The sequence below is a fragment of the Borostomias antarcticus genome, assembly GCF_949987555.1.
Source record: "Borostomias antarcticus genome assembly, chromosome: 5".
Classification (NCBI taxonomy): Eukaryota; Metazoa; Chordata; class Actinopteri; order Stomiiformes; family Stomiidae; genus Borostomias; species Borostomias antarcticus.
Window position 1 is genome coordinate 20,680,419 of NC_140238.1, and position 25,422 is coordinate 20,705,840.

Genomic DNA, 25,422 nt, shown 5'->3' on the forward strand with positions numbered 1-25,422 from the left:
CAGGTCGGCTCCTTTGTTATCAGCAAAGAGAGGAGTACCTTTTACAGGCGGCAACTGATAGAAATCACCCACAGCAACAATGCACACTTTTCCAAAGGGGGAGTAATCACCAGTCTGCTTGATTTGACGCAGTCTACCGTGAATGTAGGATAGAAGGCGGTGGTCAACCATTGACACTTCATCAATGATAAGAATTTGCAAATTTCCCATTTTGGTCCGTAGAGAATTTACTTTCTCATCACCTAGAGGTTGATAAGGCAATCTGATGTTGGCACCAATTGAGAATGTGTTGTGAATTGTTGCAGCATCAATATTAAATGCAGCAACACCTGTTGATGCTGTTAAAAGTACAGTGAGATCATCAGGATTTTCAGCAAGCTGAGATAACAATCTGGAGGATTCATAATTTATGGCTTTGATTAAATGGCTTTTCCCTGTGCCTGCTCCACCAGTAACAAATAATCGAAATGGTTCCGGATTTTGTCCAAGTAACTTCTGCAAACACCACTGACGGATACTATAGAATATTGCTGACTGCTCTTTGTTTAATGATCGCAATAAATCCAGTGCCTCCTCTCTGGGCATTGAGACATGATTTGTTTCAATAGTACATGCAATTTTGGGATTTGCTGTAAGGTCTGGAATGAGTTCCTCGTCATCACCTTCATCAGGCACAACTTTGTTTTTCATTAGTTCTATACAATGAAGGCGCTCTCTTTCTGTTTCAGGACATATTTGAGCCCAGGCATCTTCCAAATCAACGTTGTCTTCCAGCAACTCTTTAGCTTTGTCTATTTCATCACTTTCTCTTTCAAAATGAGCTTTGTTAGAATCAACAATGGACTTCACTGTTTGGAGATCATTGCCACATTTCACTGCACCACTCTTATAGAAATGCTCATATGTATCAAAGTGGGCTGGCTTGAGCTGATAGTCTTCATAGTATGGCAAAAAGAGTTGCAGCAAGGCATGAAAGTATTTTTCTGGGGTTTTTGTTGGAGAAAATCTGGGATACCTTACAACAGCAGGTTCAGTTCGAGTCCTTCGTTTCACAAAGCCACAGTTGTTATTTAGTTTTATGACATCATGTTCTGATGAATCTTTCTCTGAGGACACTTGTGAGCCATAGAGTACTCTGTATTCAGAACAAAAACTGGCAAGGCATATATTTTCCAATTGCTCTGTCCTGGGTCTGTTCTTATATCTTTCAACCACATTTGTCATCCACAAAGCGCTTTCATCATCAGATTGTTGATGTTCAGCTTTACTTTGAAGTACATGCAAAGGCAAACTCATCCTTACAGGGTTTTCTCCAATGGGAATGTATTGTACTTGACGAGAGCATTCCTTCAAGTGCATATTTGTTAATCGATACACTGCCTCTTGAGCTGAAACTTCTCTGTTGTGCAGGTATACGCTTCCAAGCTGTTTAAATGCTCCTTTTGCATCAAGGTTTCCATTCATGGCCTCATTTTGTGCACGTTGCAACAGCAATCCCATTTCTTGTTCTGCTTTTGTGATGTATGTCAGTATATAGACCACTACTGAGAAAGCATCTGTGACATACTGGATATCCATGTTACCTTGCCATGCACGCAAGAGGTCTTTATTATACTGATTTACCCAAATGTCTTTTGGATTTCGTTTAAGGACAATGCTTTTCTTTTTGGAACACATGTTGTACGCTCTCTCAAACAAGCCTTGATCTATCCCAAGAGACTCAAAAAATGCATCTGTTGAATCAAAATTTAGGTCAGGCTTGGTCAATGCACTTTTGACTTTCTTCATAATTGCACTGGAATTTTTATTTTTGTCTTTGTTATTCAAGTCCTCTGAGTTACCTCCTTTTGTGATAAAACTACGGCTCGATGGTGGTCGTGGGAAATTAAACCGACAGACTGTGTTTTTCTTACGGCATGTTTTGGAATGTCTTGTACTATGCTTTTGCACGCTGTTTACAGTCTCATAAAGCTCTGCGTCAGTTTGAGGTGGAGTCTCACAAGTAATGTATGTGTCTATAAAATTTGCTACTTCAGCATCACTCTCTTTATCAATCTTAGGAGCATTCTCAACCCAAAAAAGACAGTGGACGTGAGGAGAACCACGCTGTTGAAATTCAACACGGTAGAAGTAGTCCTTGATTTTCCCTATGGGTTCAGCTGCAGACATGATTACATCACGCAGAAAGCAATGCCATCTATGATCAAACATTCGTGCTGCCGTCACAGGATTACGTCGTAGAAGTCCACATTTTGTAGACCAGTCAAGCTCATCAACATTGATTTGTTGTCCTTCTAGCCTTCCCATAGTGTTCAGCATTTCAGGCCATCTTAAATCAGCAGAGCTAAAAGATGCAAAGAAAGTAGGTATGGACAGTTGTCTTATCATAGCAAACAGGTCTTTCTGCGCTGACATCCAGTATGGTGGTGTCCCACGAATTCTTCTCAAGAATTTGTATCCTTCATCATTGTGTAATATTTTACTAAGTGACTGAGAGTTTAACAACATGTCTGGAGTTACTTCTTTCAGATACTTATTGTCACCACCTTTGCGTAATGCAACAGAAACACTACACACAACTTGATGCACCTCTGATATGTATTGTGCGTAAAAAATAAAGTCTGTGTTCCGTGCAAAACGACCATCTGCATTGAGTATGCGTGTATTCAGGTATCGTGCTAGAGTTATTTTTACCTCTCTGTTATCATGGAAGGTAGGTCCACCAGTTGGATAGAATACAGGGAAACATTTTGCTTCGTTGGTTTTATCTGACAGCAACCTAACTGGACTATTGCCTTCACCAGGTGCCACATTAAGTATATCTTGAAAATTCTGATCAATTATCTCTGAACCCAGATCAACTGGTTGTAATGATGTATCTGACAAAAGCCCATTCTGGTCTTTAATATATGTCAAATCTTCCTCTGCTTGATCTTCTGGAGTATTTTCCTCATCAATCTTTTCAGCTGTTTCCTGAGACTCTGTTTCATGTTTTATGTTTTCCATTTCCTCATCATGATCATTGCCATCCAAAGAGTTTACCCAGTCTTCATTGAACGTGACATCATCATACCACTTATTGTTTTTCATCAAATACCTCAGAGCATTTCTGACACGATCAGTATGTACAAACTTATACTCATAATGACCTTTGAATGTCAATTTCCGTTTCAGTTTTACTCTTATCATTTTGTCATCACATTCATTTCTTGGAAGTATATTTGTTACATCTGTGGTATTAATAGGAACGGACACGCATGGGCCATGGCAAGCATTCTGACGGCCTCGAGGCAAACACAACAGTTTCATGAAGGGAATATGACGTGCAATAAGATGTTGCTCCAAAGAGTTGAGACATTTAAGTTCCACTGGAATTTCTTCCAAATGCATGTTATTGGTAACACTCTCTTCTGGAAGTTTTCCACCAAGTATTTTTCGATGGCATGTATAACAAATCCATAACTTGCATGATGGTCTGTCAGACAAATAGCATCCCTCCTCACATTCAGCGTTGCAGACATGTAAATAGTTTAATGTTATACATCTATTAGCCAGTGCAGCAATTTTCTCTCCTTTGCTTTGATAGCAATGTCTTTTACATTCAACCACCTGTTTCCTGAAAAGCAAACGGTGACAGACAGCGCATACATATTCTGGACCACGGCTGACTTCTTGACGAAAATGATTAATAGCAAAATCTATGTCTTCCTGCCTCTTTTGCCACTTTGAATAACTCTCACAACTTCTTTTGATTTTATTTACACGGATATTTTCATTTTCATGGTACTTCCTGATGTTGTCTGCTTTGCGTTTTTTTTTTAATTTTCTATATTGCTTTTGAGAAAAGTCGCGCATGTATTTCTGATACTCTGCATCAGTCTTGTACTTCCTCTGAACACGCTCGCGCATGTATTTCTGATACTCTGCATCAGTCTTGTACTTCCTCTGAACACGCTCGCGCATTTTTTTCTGATACTCTGCATCAGTCTTGTACTTCCTCTGAACACGCTCGCGCATGTATTTCTGATACTCTGCATCAGTCTTGTACTTCCTCTGAACACGCTCGCGCATGTATTTCTGATACTCTGCATCAGTCTTGTACTTCCTCTGAACACGCTCGCGCATGTATTTCTGATACTCTGCATCAGTCTTGTACTTCCTCTGAACACGCTCGCGCATGTATTTCTGATACTCTGCATCAGTCTTGTACTTCCTCTGAACACGCTCGCGCATGTATTTCTGATACTCTGCATCAGTCTTGTACTTCTTCCGAAGACACTCAACCTTGTATTTCTGAAACTTTGGATCTGTTCTGTATTTTTTTCGAAAATACTCACGCTTATATTCCTGAAAGTCTCTGTCTTTGTGATATTTATTTTTAAGATGTTGATTTTTTCTCTCTTTGTAATCACTCTTATTGTGGTACCGTTGGCGTTCTTTCTTAGCTTTTACGTTCTTTGGTTCATCATTCAACTTCCGTTTACGTAATGACCTTAAGTTGTCATCAGTCTTCTCATGTTGACATGTTCCTGCAGAAGCATTTCCTGCATCTTTCTGTTTAACACATGTTACAACTTCATAATGATTCCCAGTGTGGTTTAAATACATACAATTCTGTGTGAGTGAATCTGTAGTAGGCCTGTGCGCATTCCATCTATTATCATTACAAGTCATGATGATTGTTTTTAAGAAGTCAGCTGCAGCAAAAATGTCTATCTCGGTTGCCCATGAACCACAGTAATATATTCTTGATTTGGTCACATAGTCCTGCACAGATGTGTAGTCATCTCTCAAATACATTTCAAATTTGGAGCTGTTCTTTTGAAGGTGTTGCACGACAGCCCGTCTTATTGTAAGATGCTTTTCTTCATTTCGGCATATGCTATAGGCAAGGCTACGGTAGAAACAGTTTCCATCTGGCTTTATATTCTTGATCTTACAGGGAGACCCCATGGCATCAACATGTGTTGCTGTGGTAACATCAGTGTTTTCATTCATAAGTTGTAAACGTGTGCACAGAGCATCCTGATCGTGACGCGTTAAGGGTTTGAAAGGCTGTTTCTGAATTCTCACATCGCAAATGATTACACTGTCTGTTGCCTCACTTTCTCTATGGGTTATTTGTATGGTAGTTGGTTGAGATGACATTGCTTTGTCAATTGATTTCAAAGCTTTTACACGACTGCAGTTCTTCACGGCGTTTGAGGTGCTTGTAGGCGTACTGCTGGCCGGCTTTTTGCTCTTTTCGCATATCTTATGTATTTCCTGACTTATACGTGCGTCTGTAGGTAGAGTTGTAATAACAGGTGTTCCATGTTTGCGTTTACTGCGTACATCACTGCCAGGGTGTTCACTTTGGGTACGACCTGTCTGTCTTATAACAGGTGTTTCAACTTTGCATTTACGTCGTACCATATCGCTGTACAAGTGCTGTTCATTTTGGGTATTACTGGACTGACTACTCAACATTGCTTTGTCACTTGAATTAAAAGGTTTTACATGACAGTTCTTTACAGCATTTGAGGTGTTTGTACTAGTGGCTGGCTTGTTCGTCTTTGCACATACCTCATGTGTTTGTTGACTTCTACCTTTATCTGTAGGTACAGTTGTAACAGGTGTTGCACGATTTAGATTGCCGCGTAGCATGTCACTGTACAGAGGGTTATCACGTTCTGTATGCAAATCATTACATGCATCGTAACCATGTGTCTGACTGTTGGGTGTACAGGACTTTTGTTTCATAGTTTCGCCGGGATCATCACCACTTTCAAGACCGTCTTCTTCTGGGCCCATGTCAAATACCTTCACTCCAGTAATCTCGAAACACTTCTCCCATTCGGTCTTGGCAGTAGCAGTCAGTTGGTATAGGAGATCTCAAACATGTTGATAAACACCATAACAATCTGAGTGATGAATAACTACAGCTCGGTTACTGTATGCATCACATAGCCCTTTGCTGTTGCGGGAATGAGGATCAAACACACTGAAATAGGTACCTTGTTTAATAATGACACATGTGGCTGTCCTGACAGTTACAAAACAGGCATCATAGTCTGTCAAGGCTCTCTGAATGGCCAAGTCCAAAGGCATCTGTATGTCAAGCATTTCTACTGCAGCTTCTTCATTGATCTCACCATTACCGACATAACTGTCACCATAATAAATTGCGAAAATTGTCCCATTCATGGTGTAGGCCTCTGGAAGATCATGAACTAACAGGTACACATTAGAAATATTACCTAAACTTCTCACCGTGCTGTATAGCTTATTGCCTTCATTCAATGCATCATTGATATTTTCTGTAGACCATGTCAGGATGGTTTTCCGCTCATTCATCATAACTGCCACTAAACTGTTTGCAACACATTGTTGGTCTGCATTCACTCCAAATTTATTATGCCGTTGAGAAAATGAACCAAACACATAAGAGCTGAGGGGTACACGTGGTCTTACATCTTCGGTATGTTTTGTTGCAGTTGGAATGGCCTGATGACAGATGTCTTGGGACTCTCTCTCAGTGACTGGAACAGCAATGTCAAACGTACTCATCTGCTGGTTCAAAGGGCAATCATGTTTACTTGTACCACTGCCGTCAGACATGGTCATTTCGGAAACGCATTGTAAAGATGAACATGGATCTGAGAAGTTCAGAGGAATGGAGGAAGTTCTGTTTGTCTGTTTGTCATTTGAATATTGGAAGTTTTGTGCAGTTTGTTGCGACTTTTCATGTAGAGGAGTCAGCAAAACCTCAGTTTGATATTCTGATGTTGATTTTTCATGATGAGGAATCAACGAAACCTCTGCCTGAGCACAATTGTGCGTTGTTTCAGACTTTTTTTTATGAGGAATCTGAAAATCCTCAGCCGAGGCACGTGTCTCCACGTGCCTCTTAGTGGCAGCCTGGGACTTCTTGCTTCGCTTTGGCATCTGGATAGAAAGAGAAGCACACACCAATATGCATTAGTTATCTCCATTACAATTACCCCCTCAGTACCAACCGTATTAGTTCACTATCACAACCCCTTCACACTGGATACCCAGCCTATAATTAAACTTTCTTACAAAAACGGCAACCATAATACTTTATTTTGGCCTCAAACTGAATTGAAATATACCCTAATTGTTACCTAAACTACTGAGTAACTGTATTGATGAGTGCTACATGACAAAAAATACTACTAAAACAACGCTACCTCAAAATGTAACAATCCCTGCTGTACTAATAAACTCAACTATAGTAACAAAATGATGGTTGTCAATTATGTGAACTATTTGCTGATAACCTTTTACCAGGACCTTTCATTGAAGACCATTTTAAGAATTTAATAAGACCTTGTGGAAAAGAGCATGATCAAACTGGCACTCTATATAACATTATGGAAAACCAGGGACAGATTAAACATTGTTACAAAACCATCAGTATAGGCGAAGTTGATTTAATCACTTGCAAAGTTCATGCACAAATAATCAAAGAGAACAGCTGATATAAGAGAAAATGTGAAACTATCCAGCTGTTTCCAAATTACAGCTTTTATAGGAAGATATTATACTAATAGACACCTGCCCATCAGCCAACACAGGTGCAATCGCCACCTGTGCCATCTAGTGGACATTTCTAGTAAGGGAAGTCAATATTTTCAATGATGACAGAACATGTTAGGAATTATGAATGTAACTAAGGAGCTAAATAGATCTAGATACATTTATTAGCTCAAACATGGCCGACATCCTAATTGATGACAGGCAATAACAACATTATTGGCTTGGCACTGCAAAAACTCAGTGCTCATCAGTCCACAGGAAATTGCATCAAATGCATTTTCCCAGTTACTGAAGTAGGAAACTGTCACAGATTTCAGGCTTTTCCCCCACTGAATCCTGGGGACAGGGGACATTAATTAGTACATACAAAAAAACAATGTACAATGGAACTGAATATTCTCACCTGATATTGTACGCCATCACCAAAGCAGCAAAGACAAATGGAAGACAAAAAGAAAAAATTAGATATCTCTTCATTCTAAAATTCATTCACTTGAAATGATGGCTCACCCAAAAACTAAAAGTTTCCCGCTGATTACTCAAAAAGATACAAATTCATTTCAGGCAAAATGAGGACTGGGATCTATGAAAAACATCTTGTCAAATATGAATTCATTTTAGAACAACACTGTAAGCTCATTATCATTTTGGGGTCAACTATCATTTATCAATATTCAGCACACACAATAGCCATACTTGTCATTGCTGCAGTAAAATTACTGACAAGCATGAGACATTATCAGAAGCCAATGTAATGCCTGCTTAAATGGATAGGCCTACATAATACATTTTACATTTAGTCCACCCTGACTAAGTAACCAAAGATTATAGAGCACACCTGAACTGTTTACTTTTCCTAACATCCTATATACAGTACACAACTGGTTGACCAATGTCATACATACAAAAAAATGCACTTAAAACAAAGACATTCTATGAATCAACAATTTCTGAAAAACAAACATGAAATTAACAAAGAAAATAACAAAAACTAATGGCTGGGGCTGGGATAGGGGTCAAGAATGGGACAGGGGCTAGGACAAGGGGCTGGGGCTAGAACAGTGGAAATAAGACTTCATTGTAAATGTGATATTTCACAAAACACATTGAGAAAACAGCAATAAGACTTCTATTATAGTAATAATAATAATAGTAATTAACTTTATTTGTATACCATCTTTAATAGAAAAAATACAACTCAAAGCACTCAAAACAATGAAATTACATGCAGCGACCATTTAAAAAATAATAAAACCTAGAGACGGGAAAGGGCTGGGGCCGCGACTGGGACAGGGGCGATAGACTTCATTATCTAGACATGTTATGATTCAGCAAACACATTCACAAAACAGCAATAACACTAATAGTAATAAAACTTTATTTGTATACCACCTTTCTTACAAAAATGCAGCTCAAAGCACTTGAAACAAAGAAATTACATACATCAACGATTTCACAAAAAATAACAAAAGCTGATGGCAGGGGCAGGGGCTAGGGCATGAGCAAATAAGACTTCATTGTCTAGATATGTGATATTTCACCAAACATTCACAAAACAGTAATACCAATTTTACTTATAATTGTGTGCCATTGACATTTGTGGGACACTCAGAGGTCATGTGCAAGTAGTTCAAAGAGTATAGAGTCGGGCAGGGGGGCATTGTGGAGGACATGACCCTTGTTAACAACTGTGATGGCCGTGGGAAAGAAGCTGTTCTTATGGCGAGTAGACCCGGTCCCGATGGACCGTAGTCTCCTGCCAGAGGGGAGTGGTTCAAAGACACCATGGATAACATACTTCACAAAAACGTAGGACTTGGCTACCCAAGGGTCAGGGTAGTACTTCTTGAAAAGTTGAGTTTTCAGCCTGTAGCAAAAGATGTGAAGTGACTCTGCTGTCCTGACATCACTGGAGAATGCTGTCCTGACATCCGTGCAGAGTGCTGTCCTGACATCTGTGATGACTTTGTTCTCTCAATCTTGCTTGCTGTCATTGATACACAACAGTAAGTCACACTACAATTATTATTATTGTTATTACTTACCTTCAAAACAGCAAGAAATTCCAAATCTGGAATTAAAAAAGATAAAATAAGTGTCTCATTTATTGCACAAATATGAACTATGAAATTAGCAACTGTGTTAATGTATCACAAATGGTGAATGCTTCTACACAGTCATGTCTGTAATGATTTTTGCTTAATTGGTTAGGACATTTAAGTGGTGTACAGGTTCTGGGTACAGGAGACACTATAGCCTTGATATAAGAACAGACGCAGACAAAAAGGTGGGAACAAGACCAGCAGTGTGCTGAGATTAAAATCAATACACCTGTATAATAACTATTCACACATTCTATATTAATAAACATATTTCAGTTGGCTCCTTACCTGGTATGAATGTGAAATCCACAGCAGGCCAGAAGACCTGTTAATACCAAACAGAGAAACAAGTACAATTCATGCACAAATAATCAATGAGAACAGCTGATATAAGAGAAAATGTGAAACTATCCAGCTGTTTCCAAATTACAGCTTTTATAGGAGGATATTATACTAATAGACACCTGCCCATCAGCCAACACAGGTGCAATCGCCACCTGTGCCATCTAGTGGACATTTCTACTAAGGGAAGTCAATATTTTCAATGATGACAGAACATGTTAGGAATTATGAATGTAAATAAGTAGCTAAATAGATCTAGATACATTTATTAGATCAAACATGGCCGACGTCCTAATTGAATGATTTCCGTGCTAATCAGTCCACAGGAAATTGCATCAAATGCATTTTCCCAGTTACTGAAGTAGGAAACTGTCACAGATTTCAGGCTTTTCCCCCACTGAATCCTGGGGACAGGGGACATTAATTAGTACATACAAAAAAACAATGTACAATGGAACTGAATATTCTCACCTGATATTGTACGCCATCGCCAAAGCAGCAAAGACAAATGGAAGACAAAAAGAAAAAATTAGATATATCTTCATTCAAAAATTCATTCACTTGAAATGATGGCTCACCCAAAAACTAAAGATTTCCTGCTGATTACTCAAAAAGATACGAATTCATTTTTAGGCAAAATGAGGACTGGAATCTATGAAAAACATCTTGTCAAATATGAAATCATTTTAGAACAACACTGTAAGCTAATTTTGGGGTCAACTATCATTTATCAATATTCAGCACACACAATAACCATACTTGTCATTGCTGCAGTAAAATTACTGACAAGCATGAGACATTATCAGAAGCCAATGTAATGCCTGCTTAAATGGATAGGCCTACATAATACATTTTTACAGTCATGTCTGTAATGATTTTTGCTTAATTGGTTAGGACATTTAAGTTGTGTTCATCCTGAGTAAGTAACCAAACATTATAGTGCACACCTGAATTATTTACTTTCAGCAACATCTTATATAGTTCAGCAAAGAATACAACTGAATTTCAAATTCACAACTGCTTCTAAATCAAAATCACTCCATACTGGGTACAGGAGCCACTTTAGCCTTGACATAAGAGCAGCACAGAAAAAAGGTGGGAACAAGACCAGTAGTCTGCTGACAACAGCTTCATGATAGAAAAGCTAGTACAGAAGGAGCGATTTTCATTTGACTAAAGATAAAGTTATCTTCACTGACAATAATGTGTCTTTATAGCCAACAAATATCCCCACTTTAAAGTCTCCCTATCACAATGACAACACCTTCCTACAGAAAGAGATCAATCACTTCCAGCCCCAGGACAATGTACCGGTCTGTGCACACCTCAATAGCAATACAGGGATACAGCCACTGATTCTAAATCAAAATCACTTTATACTGGATACAGGAGACACTATAGCCTTGATATAAGAGCAGACGCAAACAAATAGGTGGGAACAAGACCAGCAGTGTGCTGAGATTAAAAGCAATACACCTGTATAATAACTACTCACACATTCTATATTAATAAACATATTTCAGTTGGCTCCTTACCTGGTATGAATGGGAAATCCACAGCAGGCCAGAAGACATGTTAATACCAAACAGAGAAACAAATACAATTCATGCACAAATAATCAAAGAGAACAGCTGATATAAGAGAAAATGTGAAACTATCGAGCTGTTTCCAAATTACAGCTTTTATAGGAGGATATTATACTAATAGACACCTGCCCATCAGCCAACACAGGTGCAATCGCCACCTGTGCCATCTAGTGGACATTTCTACTAAGGGAAGTCAATATTTTCAATGATGACAGAACATGTTAGGAATTATGAATGTAAATAAGTAGCTAAATAGATCTAGATACATTTATTAGATCAAACATGGCCGACGTCCTAATTGAATGATTTCCGTGCTAAATCAGTCCACAGGAAATTGCATCAAATGCATTTTCCCAGTCACTGAAGTAGGAAACTGTCACAGATTTCAGGCTTTTCCCCCACTGGATCCTGGGGACAGGGGACATTAATTAGTACATACAAAAAAACAATGTACAATGGAACTGAATATTCTCACCTGATATTGTACGCCATCGCCAAAGCAGCAAAGACAAATGGAAGACAAAAAGAAAAAATTAGATATATCTTCATTCAAAAATTCATTCACTTGAAATGATGGCTCACCCAAAAACTAAAAGTTTCCCGCTGATTACTCAAAAAGATACAAATTCATTTCAGGCAAAATGAGGACTGGGATCTATGAAAAACATCTTGTCAAATATGAATTCATTTTAGAACAACACTGTAAGCTCATTATCATTTTGGGGTCAACTATCATTTATCAATATTCAGCACACACAATAGCCATACTTGTCATTGCTGCAGTAAAATTACTGACAAGCATGAGACATTATCAGAAGCCAATGTAATGCCTGCTTAAATGGATAGGCCTACATAATACATTTTACATTTAGTCCACCCTGACTAAGTAACCAAAGATTATAGAGCACACCTGAACTGTTTACTTTTCCTAACATCCTATATACAGTACACAACTGGTTGACCAATGTCATACATACAAAAAATGCACTTAAAACAAAGACATTCTATGAATCAACAATTTCTGAAAAACAAACACATGAAATTAACAAAAAAATAACAAAAACTAATGGCTGGGGCTGGCATATAGGTCAAGAATGGGACAGGGGCTAGGACAAGGGACTGGGGCTAGAACAGTGGAAATAAGACTTCATTGTAAATGTGATATTTCACAAAACACATTGAGAAAACAGCAATAAGACTTCTATTATAGTAATAATAATAATAGTAATTAACTATTTGTATACCACCTTTAATAGAAAAAATACAACTCAAAGCGCTCAAAACAAAGAAATTACATGCAGCGACCATTTAAAAAATAATAAAACCTAGAGACGGGAAAGGGCCGGGGCCGCGACTGGGACAGGGGCGATAGACTTCATTATCTAGACATGTTATGATTCAGCAAACACATTCACAAAACAGCAATAACACTAATAGTAATAAAACTTTATTTGTATACCACCTTTCTCACAAAAATGCAGCTCAAAGCACTTGAAACAACGAAATTACATACATCAACGATTTCACAAAAAATAACAAAAGCTGATGGCTAGGGGCTGGGGCTCGGGATTGAAGCTAGGGACTGGGACAGGGGCGATAGACTTCATTATCTAGACATGTTATGATTCACCAAACACATTCACAAAACACCAATAACACTAATAGTAATACAATTTTATTTGTATACCACCTCTCTTACAAAAATGCAGCTCAAAGCACTTGAAACAAAGAAATTACATACATCAACGATTTCACAAAAAATAACAAAAGCTGATGGCAGGGGCAGGGGCTAGGGCATGAGCAAATAAGACTTCATTGTCTAGATATGTGATATTTCACCAAACATTCACAAAACAGTAATACCAATTTTACTTATAATTGTGTGCCATTGACGTTTGTGGGACACTCAGAGGTCATGTGCAAGTAGTTCAAAGAGTATAGAGTCGGGCAGGGGGGCATTGTGGAGGACATGACCCTTGTTAACAACTGTGATGGCCGTGGGAAAGAAGCTGTTCTTATGGCGAGTAGACCCGGTCCCGATGGACCGTAGTCTCCTGCCAGAGGGGAGTGGTTCAAGACACCATGGATAACATACTTCACAAAAACGTAGGACTTGGCTACCCAAGGGTCAGGGTAGTACTTCTTGAAAAGTTGAGTTTTCAGCCTGTAGCAAAAGATGTGAAGTGACTCTGCTGTCCTGACATCACTGGAGAATGCTGTCCTGACATCCGTGCAGAGTGCTGTCCTGACATCTGTGATGACTTTGTTCTCTCAATCTTGCTTGCTGTCATTGATACACAACAGTAAGTCACACTACAATTATTATTATTGTTATTACTTACCTTCAAAACAGCAAGAAATTCCAAATCTGGAATTAAAAAAGATAAAATAAGTGTCTCATTTATTGCACAAATATGAACTATGAAATTAGCAACTGTGTTAATGTATCACAAATGGTGAATGCTTCTACACAGTCATGTCTGTAATGATTTTTGCTTAATTGGTTAGGACATTTAAGTGGTGTACAGGTTCTGGGTACAGGAGACACTATAGCCTTGATATAAGAACAGACGCAGACAAAAAGGTGGGAACAAGACCAGCAGTGTGCTGAGATTAAAATCAATACACCTGTATAATAACTATTCACACATTCTATATTAATAAACATATTTCAGTTGGCTCCTTACCTGGTATGAATGTGAAATCCACAGCAGGCCAGGATACCTGTTAATACCAAACAGAGAAACAAGTACAATTCATGCACAAATAATCAATGAGAACAGCTGATATAAGTGAAAATGTGAAACTATCCAGCTGTTTCCAAATTACAGCTTTTATAGGAGGATATTATACTAATAGACACCTGCCCATCAGCCAACACAGGTGCAATCGCCACCTGTGCCATCTAGTGGACATTTCTACTAAGGGAAGTCAATATTTTCAATGAGGACAGAACATGTTAGGAATTATGAATGTAAATAAGTAGATAAATAGATCTAGATACATTTATTAGATCAAACATGGCCGACGTCCTAATTGAATGATTTCCGTGCTAATCAGTCCACAGGAAATTGCATCAAATGCATTTTCCCAGTTACTGAAGTAGGAAACTGTCACAGATTTCAGGCTTTTCCCCCACTGAATCCTGGGGACAGGGGACATTAATTAGTACATACAAAAAAACAATGTACAATGGAACTGAATATTCTCACCTGATATTGCAAGCCATCACCAAAGCAGCAAAGACAAATGGAAGACAAAAAGAAAAAATTAGATACATCTTCATTCAAAAATTCATTCACTTGAAATGATGGCTCACCCAAAAACTAAAGGTTTCCTGCTGATTACTCAAAAAGATACCAATTCATTTTAAGGCAAAATGAGGACTGGAATCTATGAAAAACATCTTGTCAAATATGAAATCATTTTAGAACAACACTGTAAGCTAATTTTGGGGTCAACTATCATTTATCAATATTCAGCACACACAATAGCCATACTTGTCATTGCTGCAGTAAAATTACTGACAAGCATGAGACATTATCAGAAGCCAATGTAATGCCTGCTTAAATGGATAGGCCTACATAATACATTTTTACAGTCATGTCTAATGATTTTTGCTTAATTGGTTAGGACATTTAAGTTGTGTTCATCCTGAGTAAGTAACCAAACATTATAGTGCACACCTGAATTATTTACTTTCAGCAACATCTTATATAGTTCAGCAAAGAATACAACTGAATTTCAAATTCACAACTGCTTCTAAATCAAAATCACTCCATACTGGGTACAGGAGCCACTTTAGCCTTGACATAAGAGCAGCACAGAAAAAAGGTGGGAACAAGACCAGTAGTCTGCTGACAACAGCTTCATGATAGAAAAGCTAGTACAGAAGGAGCGATTTTCATTTGACTAAAGATAAAGTTATCTTCACTGACAATAATGTGTCTTTATAGCCAACAAACATCCCCACTTTAAAGTCTCCCTATCACAATGACAACACCTTCCTACAGAAAGAGATCAATCACTTCCAGCCCCAGGACAATGTACCGGTCTGTGCACACCTCAATAGCAATACAGGGATACAGCCACTGATTCTAAATCAAAATCACTTTATACTGGATACAGGAGACACTATAGCCTTGATATAAGAGCAGACGCAAACAAAAAGGTGGGAACAAGACCAGCAGTGTGCTGAGATTAAAAGCAATACACCTGTATAATAACTACTCACACATTCTATATTAATAAACATATTTCAGTTGGCTCCTTACCTGGTATGAATGTGAAATCCACAGCAGGCCAGAAGACATGTTAATACCAAACAGAGAAACACAAGTACAATTAATATTTTCACAATTCAACCAACATCAATCTAATCAATAATCAAACACACAGCTAAATGCTGGTCTGTGCTGCTCTTTAGAGCTAGAAAAAGAGAAACAGTGGAGACACAGACAATAGCAAGACAGAGTTGGACAACCTGACTGCACAGCTTCTTGAAACAAAGGCTAGTACAGAAGGAACGTTTTTCATTTCACTGAAGATGAAGAGGACTTTATGTTCAGTGACAAAAATGTATTTGTGACAGCGGCTGGTGATTTGGTCCGCAACTCGGCAAACCCCGAAATGCGCTAGAGGGCAAAATAGCTAAAAAAACGTTTTTTTTCGTTTTTTGTTTTTTTGCGTATTACCAAAGTTGAAGTTGTGAAGAACCTACTTACTATAACAGACAACAGTTTTAGGTTCACGAAATACGTTTAATTAGTCTGCAAACTAAGCTCGTTTTTAGCTGATTTCGAGCCGGGTTTGGGGGCGGGCAGATCGATTAGCATGATTTGTTTTCATTGGCTATTGCTTCCGGGTTCTCCGCCCCCCACCCTGCCCATAAGAACTGCACGCGGTGTTTGTTTACATTTCAGTTCCACGTTTAACCATGGATGCTACTGCTTTTGCGAAAGCTCTGAACAAAGATCTGCTCAACGCCGCTCGACGATTCGACAATGGAGAACTTATGGATTCGTACCTAAAGGACTACATGGATGTTGACGATGGTACAAACTCGGAATGTGGTAGTGAAGAAGAGGACAATGCTTCTGATCTCGAGCTGGAAGTCGACGAAGATGGAGAAGAGGGGGATGACATCCAGGACATGGAAAGAGTTTTACGAGCAATCGATATTGTTACCGTGAACATCGACTGTGAAACAGAAGAAATGGACAGGATCAAAAACTTTGATTGCAAGTGCCAAGTGAGACGAAAGGAGAATTCTGCTGTGGCTCCTACCTCTTGCCTTCGCAAAGTGAACCCTGAAGTGGTTTACCGGTCGAGACTGAACATGGCAGCTAGAACTCCAGGAGAGCAGGACTCGTTCGTACACGCAGTTTTGTACGTGTTGAACTGTGATACAGAGATGACTGTTTCAACAAAGCAGGTGGCTGCCAAACGAAAGTTGCGGCGAACGACGTACCAGATTCACACGACGGTTGTCTGCCGCCAAGCTTTCTGCTTTTCTATAGGGTAAGCTATCTTTATACTATCTGTGCTGTTTACATTACATTAACGTTAGTCGTTTAGCAGTAGCTCATTTCTAAACAAGTGACTGAGTCTAGCTAGCATAACAAAGGCTAGCTAGCTAACGTTAGCTAACACGCTAGTTAGCTGAGCTAGCCCTGTGTTCCTAAACTACCCAGTGAGGCAGCTAATATCTAGCTAGCTAACGTTAGCTAACATGCTAGTTAGCTGAGCTAGCCCTGTGTTCCTAAACTACCCAGCGAGGCAGCTAATATCTAGCTAGCTAACGTTAGCTAACACGCTAGTTAGCTGAGCTAGCCCTGTGTTCCTAAACTACCCAGCGAGGCAGCTAATATCTAGCTAGCTAACGTTAGCTAACACGCTAGTTAGCTGAGCTAGCCCTGTGTTCCTAAACTACCCAGCGAGGCAGCTAATATCTAGCTAGCTAACGTTAGCTAAAATGCTAGTTAGCTGAGCTAGCCCTGTGTTCCTAAACTACCCAGCGAGGCAGCTAATATCTAGCTAGCTAACGTTAGCTAACATGCTAGTTAGCTGAGCTAGCCCTGTGTTCCTAAACTACCCAGCGAGGCAGCTAATATCTAGCTAGCTAGCTAGCTAGGTAGCTATTACAGAGAGAAACAGAATGAGAGAGCATGAGAGGTATGTTAGTCTGACACCTTGTTTTTTGTTTTGGTTACAGCATGAGCAAGAACAAGCTCCAGGCCATAGCCCAAGACTACCAGGAGAATGGTGGACAAGTGCGAGAAAGGAAGAAGGGTCCACGTACAAACCGCTACTTCCTTAAGAAAGAGGACATCGAACGAGTTGTGACGTTCATCGGCAACTACGCTGAAGACCATGCCATTGTCTTGCCTGGCAGACACCCTGGTCACAGGGATTTAACTGCAAAGTTGCTGCCATCCAATGTCTCCAAAGCTACAGTGTGGCGGCTCTACAAAGATGCTGTGGAAAAGCTTGGTATGTAAAAGTTGGATACATACATACTTTGACATCCTATGGTTAAAAACATACATATTTAATTCAATAATATCATACTAATAAAATATTATTTATTTTCAGAACACCGTGTTGTGGCTCTGGACACCTTCAGACGGCTGTGGAAGTCATTGCTCCCTCACATAGCAAGCACCAAACCCCGGACAGATCTCTGCTGGCAGTGTCAGAGCAACAACTATCAAGTTTACCGAAGTGCCAACCTGCCTGACAACGTGAAATCAGCCAAGCTGAAGAAGCAGGAGCAGCATCTCAACCTTGTTCTACAGGAGCGGTCACTCTACAATGACATGAAAGCTGCATGTGCCAAGACCTGTGAGGATTTGCAGCTCTCCCTTGGTGCCTCCACACCAGCCAGCAAGAAGATCACTATGCACTACAGCTTTGATTTTGCACAACAGGTGAGAATACGTTCATCCTATGATGAGTGTGTTGTGATGTGATGTGGTATGGTTAGGGTTACATGTGTGTTTTTGATTTTCAATGCATCTCATCTTTTCCTTTTCCTTTTCTTCCTATTTTTTCCTTTGTCTCTTAGGTTCACTTCCCTTCTGACCCTTTTCAGCCAGGACCCATGTACTTCTTGACTCCTCGTAAGTGTGGCATTTTTGGTGTCTGCTGTGAGGGAATACCGAAGCAAGTGAACTACCTGATCGACGAAGGGATGGCCTCAAGCAAGGGCAGCAATGCAGTCATCAACTACGTGCATCATTTCTTCAACAACTATGGAGTTGGAGAAACACACGTGGACCTTCATTGCGACAACTGCCGTGGACAAAACAAGAACAATTTTGTGCTGTGGTACTGTGCTTGGCGGACCATGCACAAGCTTCACCTGCAGCTGGACGTCCACTTCCTGATTGCAGGCCACACCAAGTTTGGCCCTGACTGGTGCTTCGGCCTGGTCAAGCAGAGCTTCAGGAAGACCAGAGTGGACACTCTGTCTGCCATTGCTGGAGTCGTCAGGGACAGCTCTCCTGTGAAGCACGTCAACATCCCCCAGCTTGTTGGACTGGAAGACGGCACCGTGCTTGTTGAATGCTACAACTGGCAAGAGCATCTGAAACCCTACTTCCGGGCACTCCCACAGATTTCGAGTTACCAGCACTTCAGGTAATTATCATGCATTAGCTAGTCTATTTAATCAACACTTTCTGGTACTATTTTATGTATATGGAGTGCCAGTACTGTGGGCAATAGTTTAATGTACTTTCTTCCTTCTATTCTATTGCAGTTTTGATGCAGAGAGACCTGGCATGGTTGTGGCCAGAGAACACCGTGATGCACCAGCAGTTGAGTTTCAGCTGCTGCGCAAGCCTGATGTCCTGCCCCCCAGAGAAGGTCTTCTTGTGCAAGCCCCACCCGGACTGGACATGGCCAGACAGACATATCTCTTTAACAAGATCAGAGAGTTCTGTTCTGATGAGGGACGAGACGTCACATGTCCCCCGCCAAACTCCACAGCAGCTCAGAACAAGACTGTCCGCTTGTAGATTCACTGCAGATCATCAGGATGGACAGCACTGCAGGAGAAAGGCCACAGCCTTTTCCTGTTTGTATACTGAAGCATTGCTTGTTCTCTTGCACAGACTTGCGCACACTTGCACAGACTGCATTGTTCGAATATTGAATACTGAGCCGAGTACTGTTATTACCTTGAGTATTGAGCTGGGGACTGTTATTACTTTGTTGTACACTTGATCACAATGAACACTATGCACCTTGTTATTACTTTGCTGTGCACTTGATCACAATGAACACTATGCACCTTGTTATTACTTTGCTGTGCACTTGATCACAATGAACACTATGCACCTTGTTATTACTTTGTTGTGCACTTGATCACATTGAACACTATGCACCTTATTACTTTGTTGTGCACTTGATCACAATGAACACTATGCACCTTGTCTATACAACTGACTGTACACTTTAACACTTAGACTGTTGCCTTTTTTTGTACACTTTACTACTTATGCTTGTAATGTATATCATGTATTTGACAATAAAGAACGTTAAATTTGAACTTCATCTTATATTGTTCTTAACTGCATTCACGATGCAGATTAATACTGACTCAAAGAGTGTGGGATCATCAGTGAGAGAGCACCTCACTTGGCAGCCACTCTCAGTTAATACCCCAAGTTGACAGCCACTCTGACAGATAATGACAGATCGTCCAGTGGGGGAGTGGCTGGGGGTGCGGTTACCAGGCCATTGTTCACGCCCATTACCTGGCAGTCAGAGGTGTGAAAATGTTGGAGATCTTTGGAGGGGGATTTCTCAGCTAAGTTGATTTGGCAGTACTAGCATTCAAATAAGCATATCTTCTTCAAATATGTTCAGATTTCAATGTATGAGACCTCATTTGAAAGCTTACAATCTGCACTTTCATAATCTGTAAAAAACTGAAAAATGAAAATGCCTAGTTGAGGACCAAATCACCAGCGGCGGTCACATTTTTATAGGCAACAAATATCTCCAGTTTAAAGTATCTCTGTCACAATCAGAACATCTTCCTACAGAAAGATATCGATCACTACCAGGGCCAGGACAATTTACTGATCTGTGGACACCTCAATAGCAAAACAGGGATTGAGCCTAATAATAGTACTCAAGGAGAAAAATCATCCTTTTCCTTCCATCATATCCCTATGTAATAACGATTATAAAGAAAACCATCGAATTGTGAAACAACTCTCCCACGCTGGGTCTGTACAGGGGACAGTACAAGGGGACGCCTTCTCATTCACTTACAGCTACCAGACTAAATTATGACAGAAATAGGCAATATCAAGTAAAGTTTATAGCATTCACGGTGAGTTCTTTAACACCACTATCAGATCACAGCCTTTCAATTCCAAAAGAGCCAAATAAATTACACAACATAATCAAGACCTAAAAATGTAAGATAGCAGGGAAAACTATCACAAAACAATAGCTAACATGAAAAATCCAGTCAATGTTAAACATCTACCTGACCAAAACATTCTCTTACAATAAGCAGGGGTAAACCTGTGACATGATCAGAAGCCAATATAATGATTCCTTAAATTGTTAGGCCTAATACATTTTACATTTAGTTTGCCTTGACAATGTTATCAAAGATTATAGTCCACACTTGAAATGTTGACTTTTACTAAAATCCCATATAACTTCAGCTGTTCAGGTTCAGGTTTACAATGTATCTAAAGCACAACTAGAGAGCCGTGGATCAGCATGGAAAAGTATCACACAGCAATTGGCAAGAACAAACATTCAGACGCTGTTAGACATGTAAACCCACTTGGCAATGCAAATCAAGCTTGCTGGTCAGTAACCTAGATCAACACATCACACGTACGCTAGCTTGCAGTAAACAACATCAATAGATAGGCAAGCTAACAGCGTGTAGTTAGCTACATTACAACGCTAGCTAGCCCCTTTAGCTATAGCATAGTTCTCCACCATATACAGACATAACGTCCTTTTATCGCCTCGTGGTCGCTAGCTAGCAGTATACCACCATTTACAATGTAACTTTAAACACGACAGCCATGGCCTACTACGCTAGCGTTAACGTTACTGCGCCTAACATCAGATAACTCAATTACATTAACCATGTAGCTGACGCTTTTATCAAAAGCAACTAACAATAATTACAGTAAATGCAAGCTATAACTTGTTGAAAATGGAAACGTGTCTGTTTGTAAATCTATGTCGCCTACATACCTTGTCACCAAGACGTACACCTCAACATTAGCTAGCAATTTAGCAATAGCTAGCAAACTAGCTAGCTTGCTTTCGCTAAACAGCTGACCGAAACGTTCCCTTACAATAAAGGATTAAACCGGCCTTGACATGCAAATCAATAACGACGTTAGCTTGCTGGTTCGTAACGTTAACCTAGATTGAAGACCAACACATCACACGTACCTAGTTAGCTAGCAATAGCTAGCCAGCCGACTAGCTCGCAGTAAATAACACCAATAGCATGAAACGCCAGCTAGCACCGTGGAGCTAGTTACATGAAACGCTAGGCTAACGTAGCTAGCCTAGGCATCAACCTAGCTCCTTTAGCTAAGGCCTTGTAATCGTACCTAACCAGCTGACTCACTCTGCCTTTTTAGCCAGCTAAACTGATTGCACCGGACAACGTCGTCTGTCTGTAGCTAACATTTCTGTTGAAAGTGGACAATTGTTTTATAATATGTGAAGCTGCATCACCTCAATAACTTCTCAGCAAGCAAACGTTTTCTCAATTTTCCACGAAGTGAAACTTGTCGACGTGCAAGTACGCTGACGCTAACTTTACCAATATGGCTGAACTGGAGTAACGCTCGTCTTCAATGACGGACTTTTGTTTTAAAAAATGAAACTCTAAACTCTTAATATACCGTAACACTTCAATATCCAAACCACAATTACCTAAATCACCGCGGAAACACACACTTACCTCCAATAGATGATAAAAACAAAAACGTCGTCTCCTCGTCTCACTTGTGTAATGGCGGACAATAAACCACACTCCTTCTTCTGCAGAAGGATTCCCACAATGCATTGTGGAGTGAAGGCCACGAAATCGGACGTCAGAAATAGCTATACAGCGTTCCACTGCTGGGATTATAAACATACGACTACAATAAGTCAACACCACATTACTGAATACTCATATTTAACCATTTGCATCTCGTCGATTAACTTAGATACAATGCAGTCTACAAATGCTTTCACTATGACCGTGTCTTTGTTTTCATGATTCATCAAAATGTAACAAAACGAATAAAACTACATTTCCCTGCTGCACCAATTGAACACAATGCTTCATAATAACACAAAACGCACTAGTAGAAATTGGAACATTTATTTGAAAATCACACATCTACAAAATATAAACATACAAGTACTACATTCACTTTATTCAACACCTTTGAATGAACGTGCTTCTTGACTGCAACAAAAGTGTCAAAGGAACTGTAATGTGCTTAAAGAAAGGTGCTCCTTGTCACTTTACAAGAAATATATTCTCTTCCCACTTGGAGTGGTAATCAACTATAAGGCTTCACATGTACATTTAGAGAATAAATAACACTTCTAAACAACTGACAGCACTTCCCCTGTCCACTTTTAGCGGTACTGCACTGCAGCTAGGAAGCATAAAAAACTACAATACAATAAAAATGCAATGATCAAAACAGTGCGACACTTATGTACTTCTTCCTACATTCAAAATACTAACTATAGTGTTCAACACCTTCAAATGTAAAAACCCAGTGCAAAATTACCCCTAAAAATACCCGCAATTGCTATTAAAAATATAGTAAAATGCCCTTTAAAAAACACCTCCTGGGCACACTTAAAAAAAGAAGTACAACAGTAAACATTCTGTTGTGCTAAAAAAAAAAAAAACTGACTCATACTAATATGGCCTAACTATGCTCAGATCAAGAGCATATTGTACAATTACTCACTTGCTACACTTCTTTCCCTTCACCTTAGCCTGCTTCGGGGAAGTACTACCCCTAACAGAGGAACCATCCCCACTCGCTGAAAGTTCATGAACCACTACAGAGTAATCAGGTCTAAAGTCTCGCTGTCCCTCCTCACCATGCTGCTCAACTCCAACATTACTTGTATCTCCTGCAGACGCCTGTCCATGTTCTCCTGCAGAAGCTGACTCTACAAAGTCCATTGAAAGTACTTTTGAATCCCTGAGCTGAAGATGTACATACTCATTTCTAAGGATCTCTACCTCCACAACTGTGGTGTCACATGCAGTGTTGCTCATAGGCACTGCTTCCCTCAATAACTTGTCTTCAACAAGCACTACAGACACTGTACCACCTACATCCATCACAGTCAATTCTGCTCTCACTTCTGCTTTCACCTTTGTGCTCCTGTAAGCAAGGTCACATTTGCTGCACCTACAAGACAGAGCGCCCTCATTGACACTTGCTACTACATGCCGCCTTGGACAGTAATATGCCTTCTTCACTACAACGGCCTGAATCTCAACAGTGACATCGCGGATATCACTAGGAACCTCTACTACTTCTCCTTGATCAGCAATCATGGTAAACTCGGACTTGCTACTCATGTTCAGTGAAAACTTCCCCATGTACTGTTTGAGGAAAACACGTGTAAACATGTACCACTTCCCAACTACAATGTCCTTGTTCCCCCACACAGTGAGATCAATGGTCCCTGTACCATCAGCCACTGCAAAAAGAGCTCTCTCCCGAGGTCCATTTCTGGTGCCGATTGTGCCAGACTCTTTCACCTCCACAACCTTCACAGAGACAGTAACCTAGAACAAAAAAAACACAAAGATATTTAGATTATATTCACACAATTTTCTGAAATCTCCAAAACACTCACTGCAAACTCAAGAACAACAAAAAAAACACTATATATAGATAGTTGAACAATGCACACATATCAAACGTGCACAGGCCTATAAAAAACACTCAACACTCAACAATTAATCTTAACTTCAGCATTCATGCCCATACTATCACATATAGGCCTACTGCCAATTACTACTCAAAAGAAAAAAAGTTTTTTTTATGTTGCAAAACCTACCTCGACGTTTTCTCTTGGGTCACTAATGATCTGTTGCACAGTCATTTCTAACAATGAAGTCTTTGCAGTAGCATCGAAGGCAAACTCGAGTCTTCGTTTCAAAGCCAGCCGTGACTGCGTACTGACGAGAAAATCGAGTCGACCACTGTTGACTCTCGACGATTGCAACCTAACGTTTTTCAGTTGCACTGGAATCCTGTAACAAACACAATCCCTCGTTAGCAAGTTTCCCATTTCGAGTATATCACAAGAGCAACAAGCACTTCTCCTACTATCTAAACATAGCCTGGCGTTCCTCAATCATTCATGTGGGCTCACAGTAGCCAACGTTCAGAAAATACTGACGCCCCTTAATTTTCTCAATTATTGTGCAATATATGTTCATGTTAAACGTTAAAACCTATAGCTAAATGTACTTATATATAGCCTAGCAAAAAGTCTCTATTACATTTACAAATATATTGTAGCATGAAACAACATCAAGTCCACACATCATGTTACCTCTCTCTTTCTGCGTTCAGGAATTCTCCGTGAAATCTTGGTGCGAAGACCACAACTCGACTAGTTTTATCTGCCTCCTGCAGAGTGGCGTCAAAGTATTTCGTTGGGGAATTCTGGGCAACCATCATTGGAGAGACGTTGTGAACGTAGCCAACGACTTCGATACCTTCGGCGGAATTTGATGACGCTGCCATGGTTCAATACTGCAAAAGAAATAAATAAATAAAAATGAAACACAACGCGAACGAATTATAAATACA

At 39.8% G+C, this 25,422-nt stretch overlaps 1 protein-coding gene across 1 annotated transcript in view; it reads left to right on the plus strand.

Annotated features, from left to right (window-relative positions):
• Nucleotides 1-13,563: 13,563 nt before the first annotated feature.
• The window catches only part of LOC311309664 (uncharacterized protein), a gene marked incomplete at both ends in the record, with an annotated part of 55,265 nt that continues 43,406 nt past the window's right edge, over nucleotides 13,564-25,422 (plus strand). Inside the window, 4 exons of the mRNA XM_084438992.1 lie at nucleotides 13,564-13,596; nucleotides 17,893-18,064; nucleotides 18,167-18,501; nucleotides 18,639-18,991. Coding sequence (XP_084295118.1) covers nucleotides 13,564-13,596; nucleotides 17,893-18,064; nucleotides 18,167-18,501; nucleotides 18,639-18,991 — 893 coding nt within the window. The remainder of the gene's footprint in view (nucleotides 13,597-17,892; nucleotides 18,065-18,166; nucleotides 18,502-18,638; nucleotides 18,992-25,422) is intronic.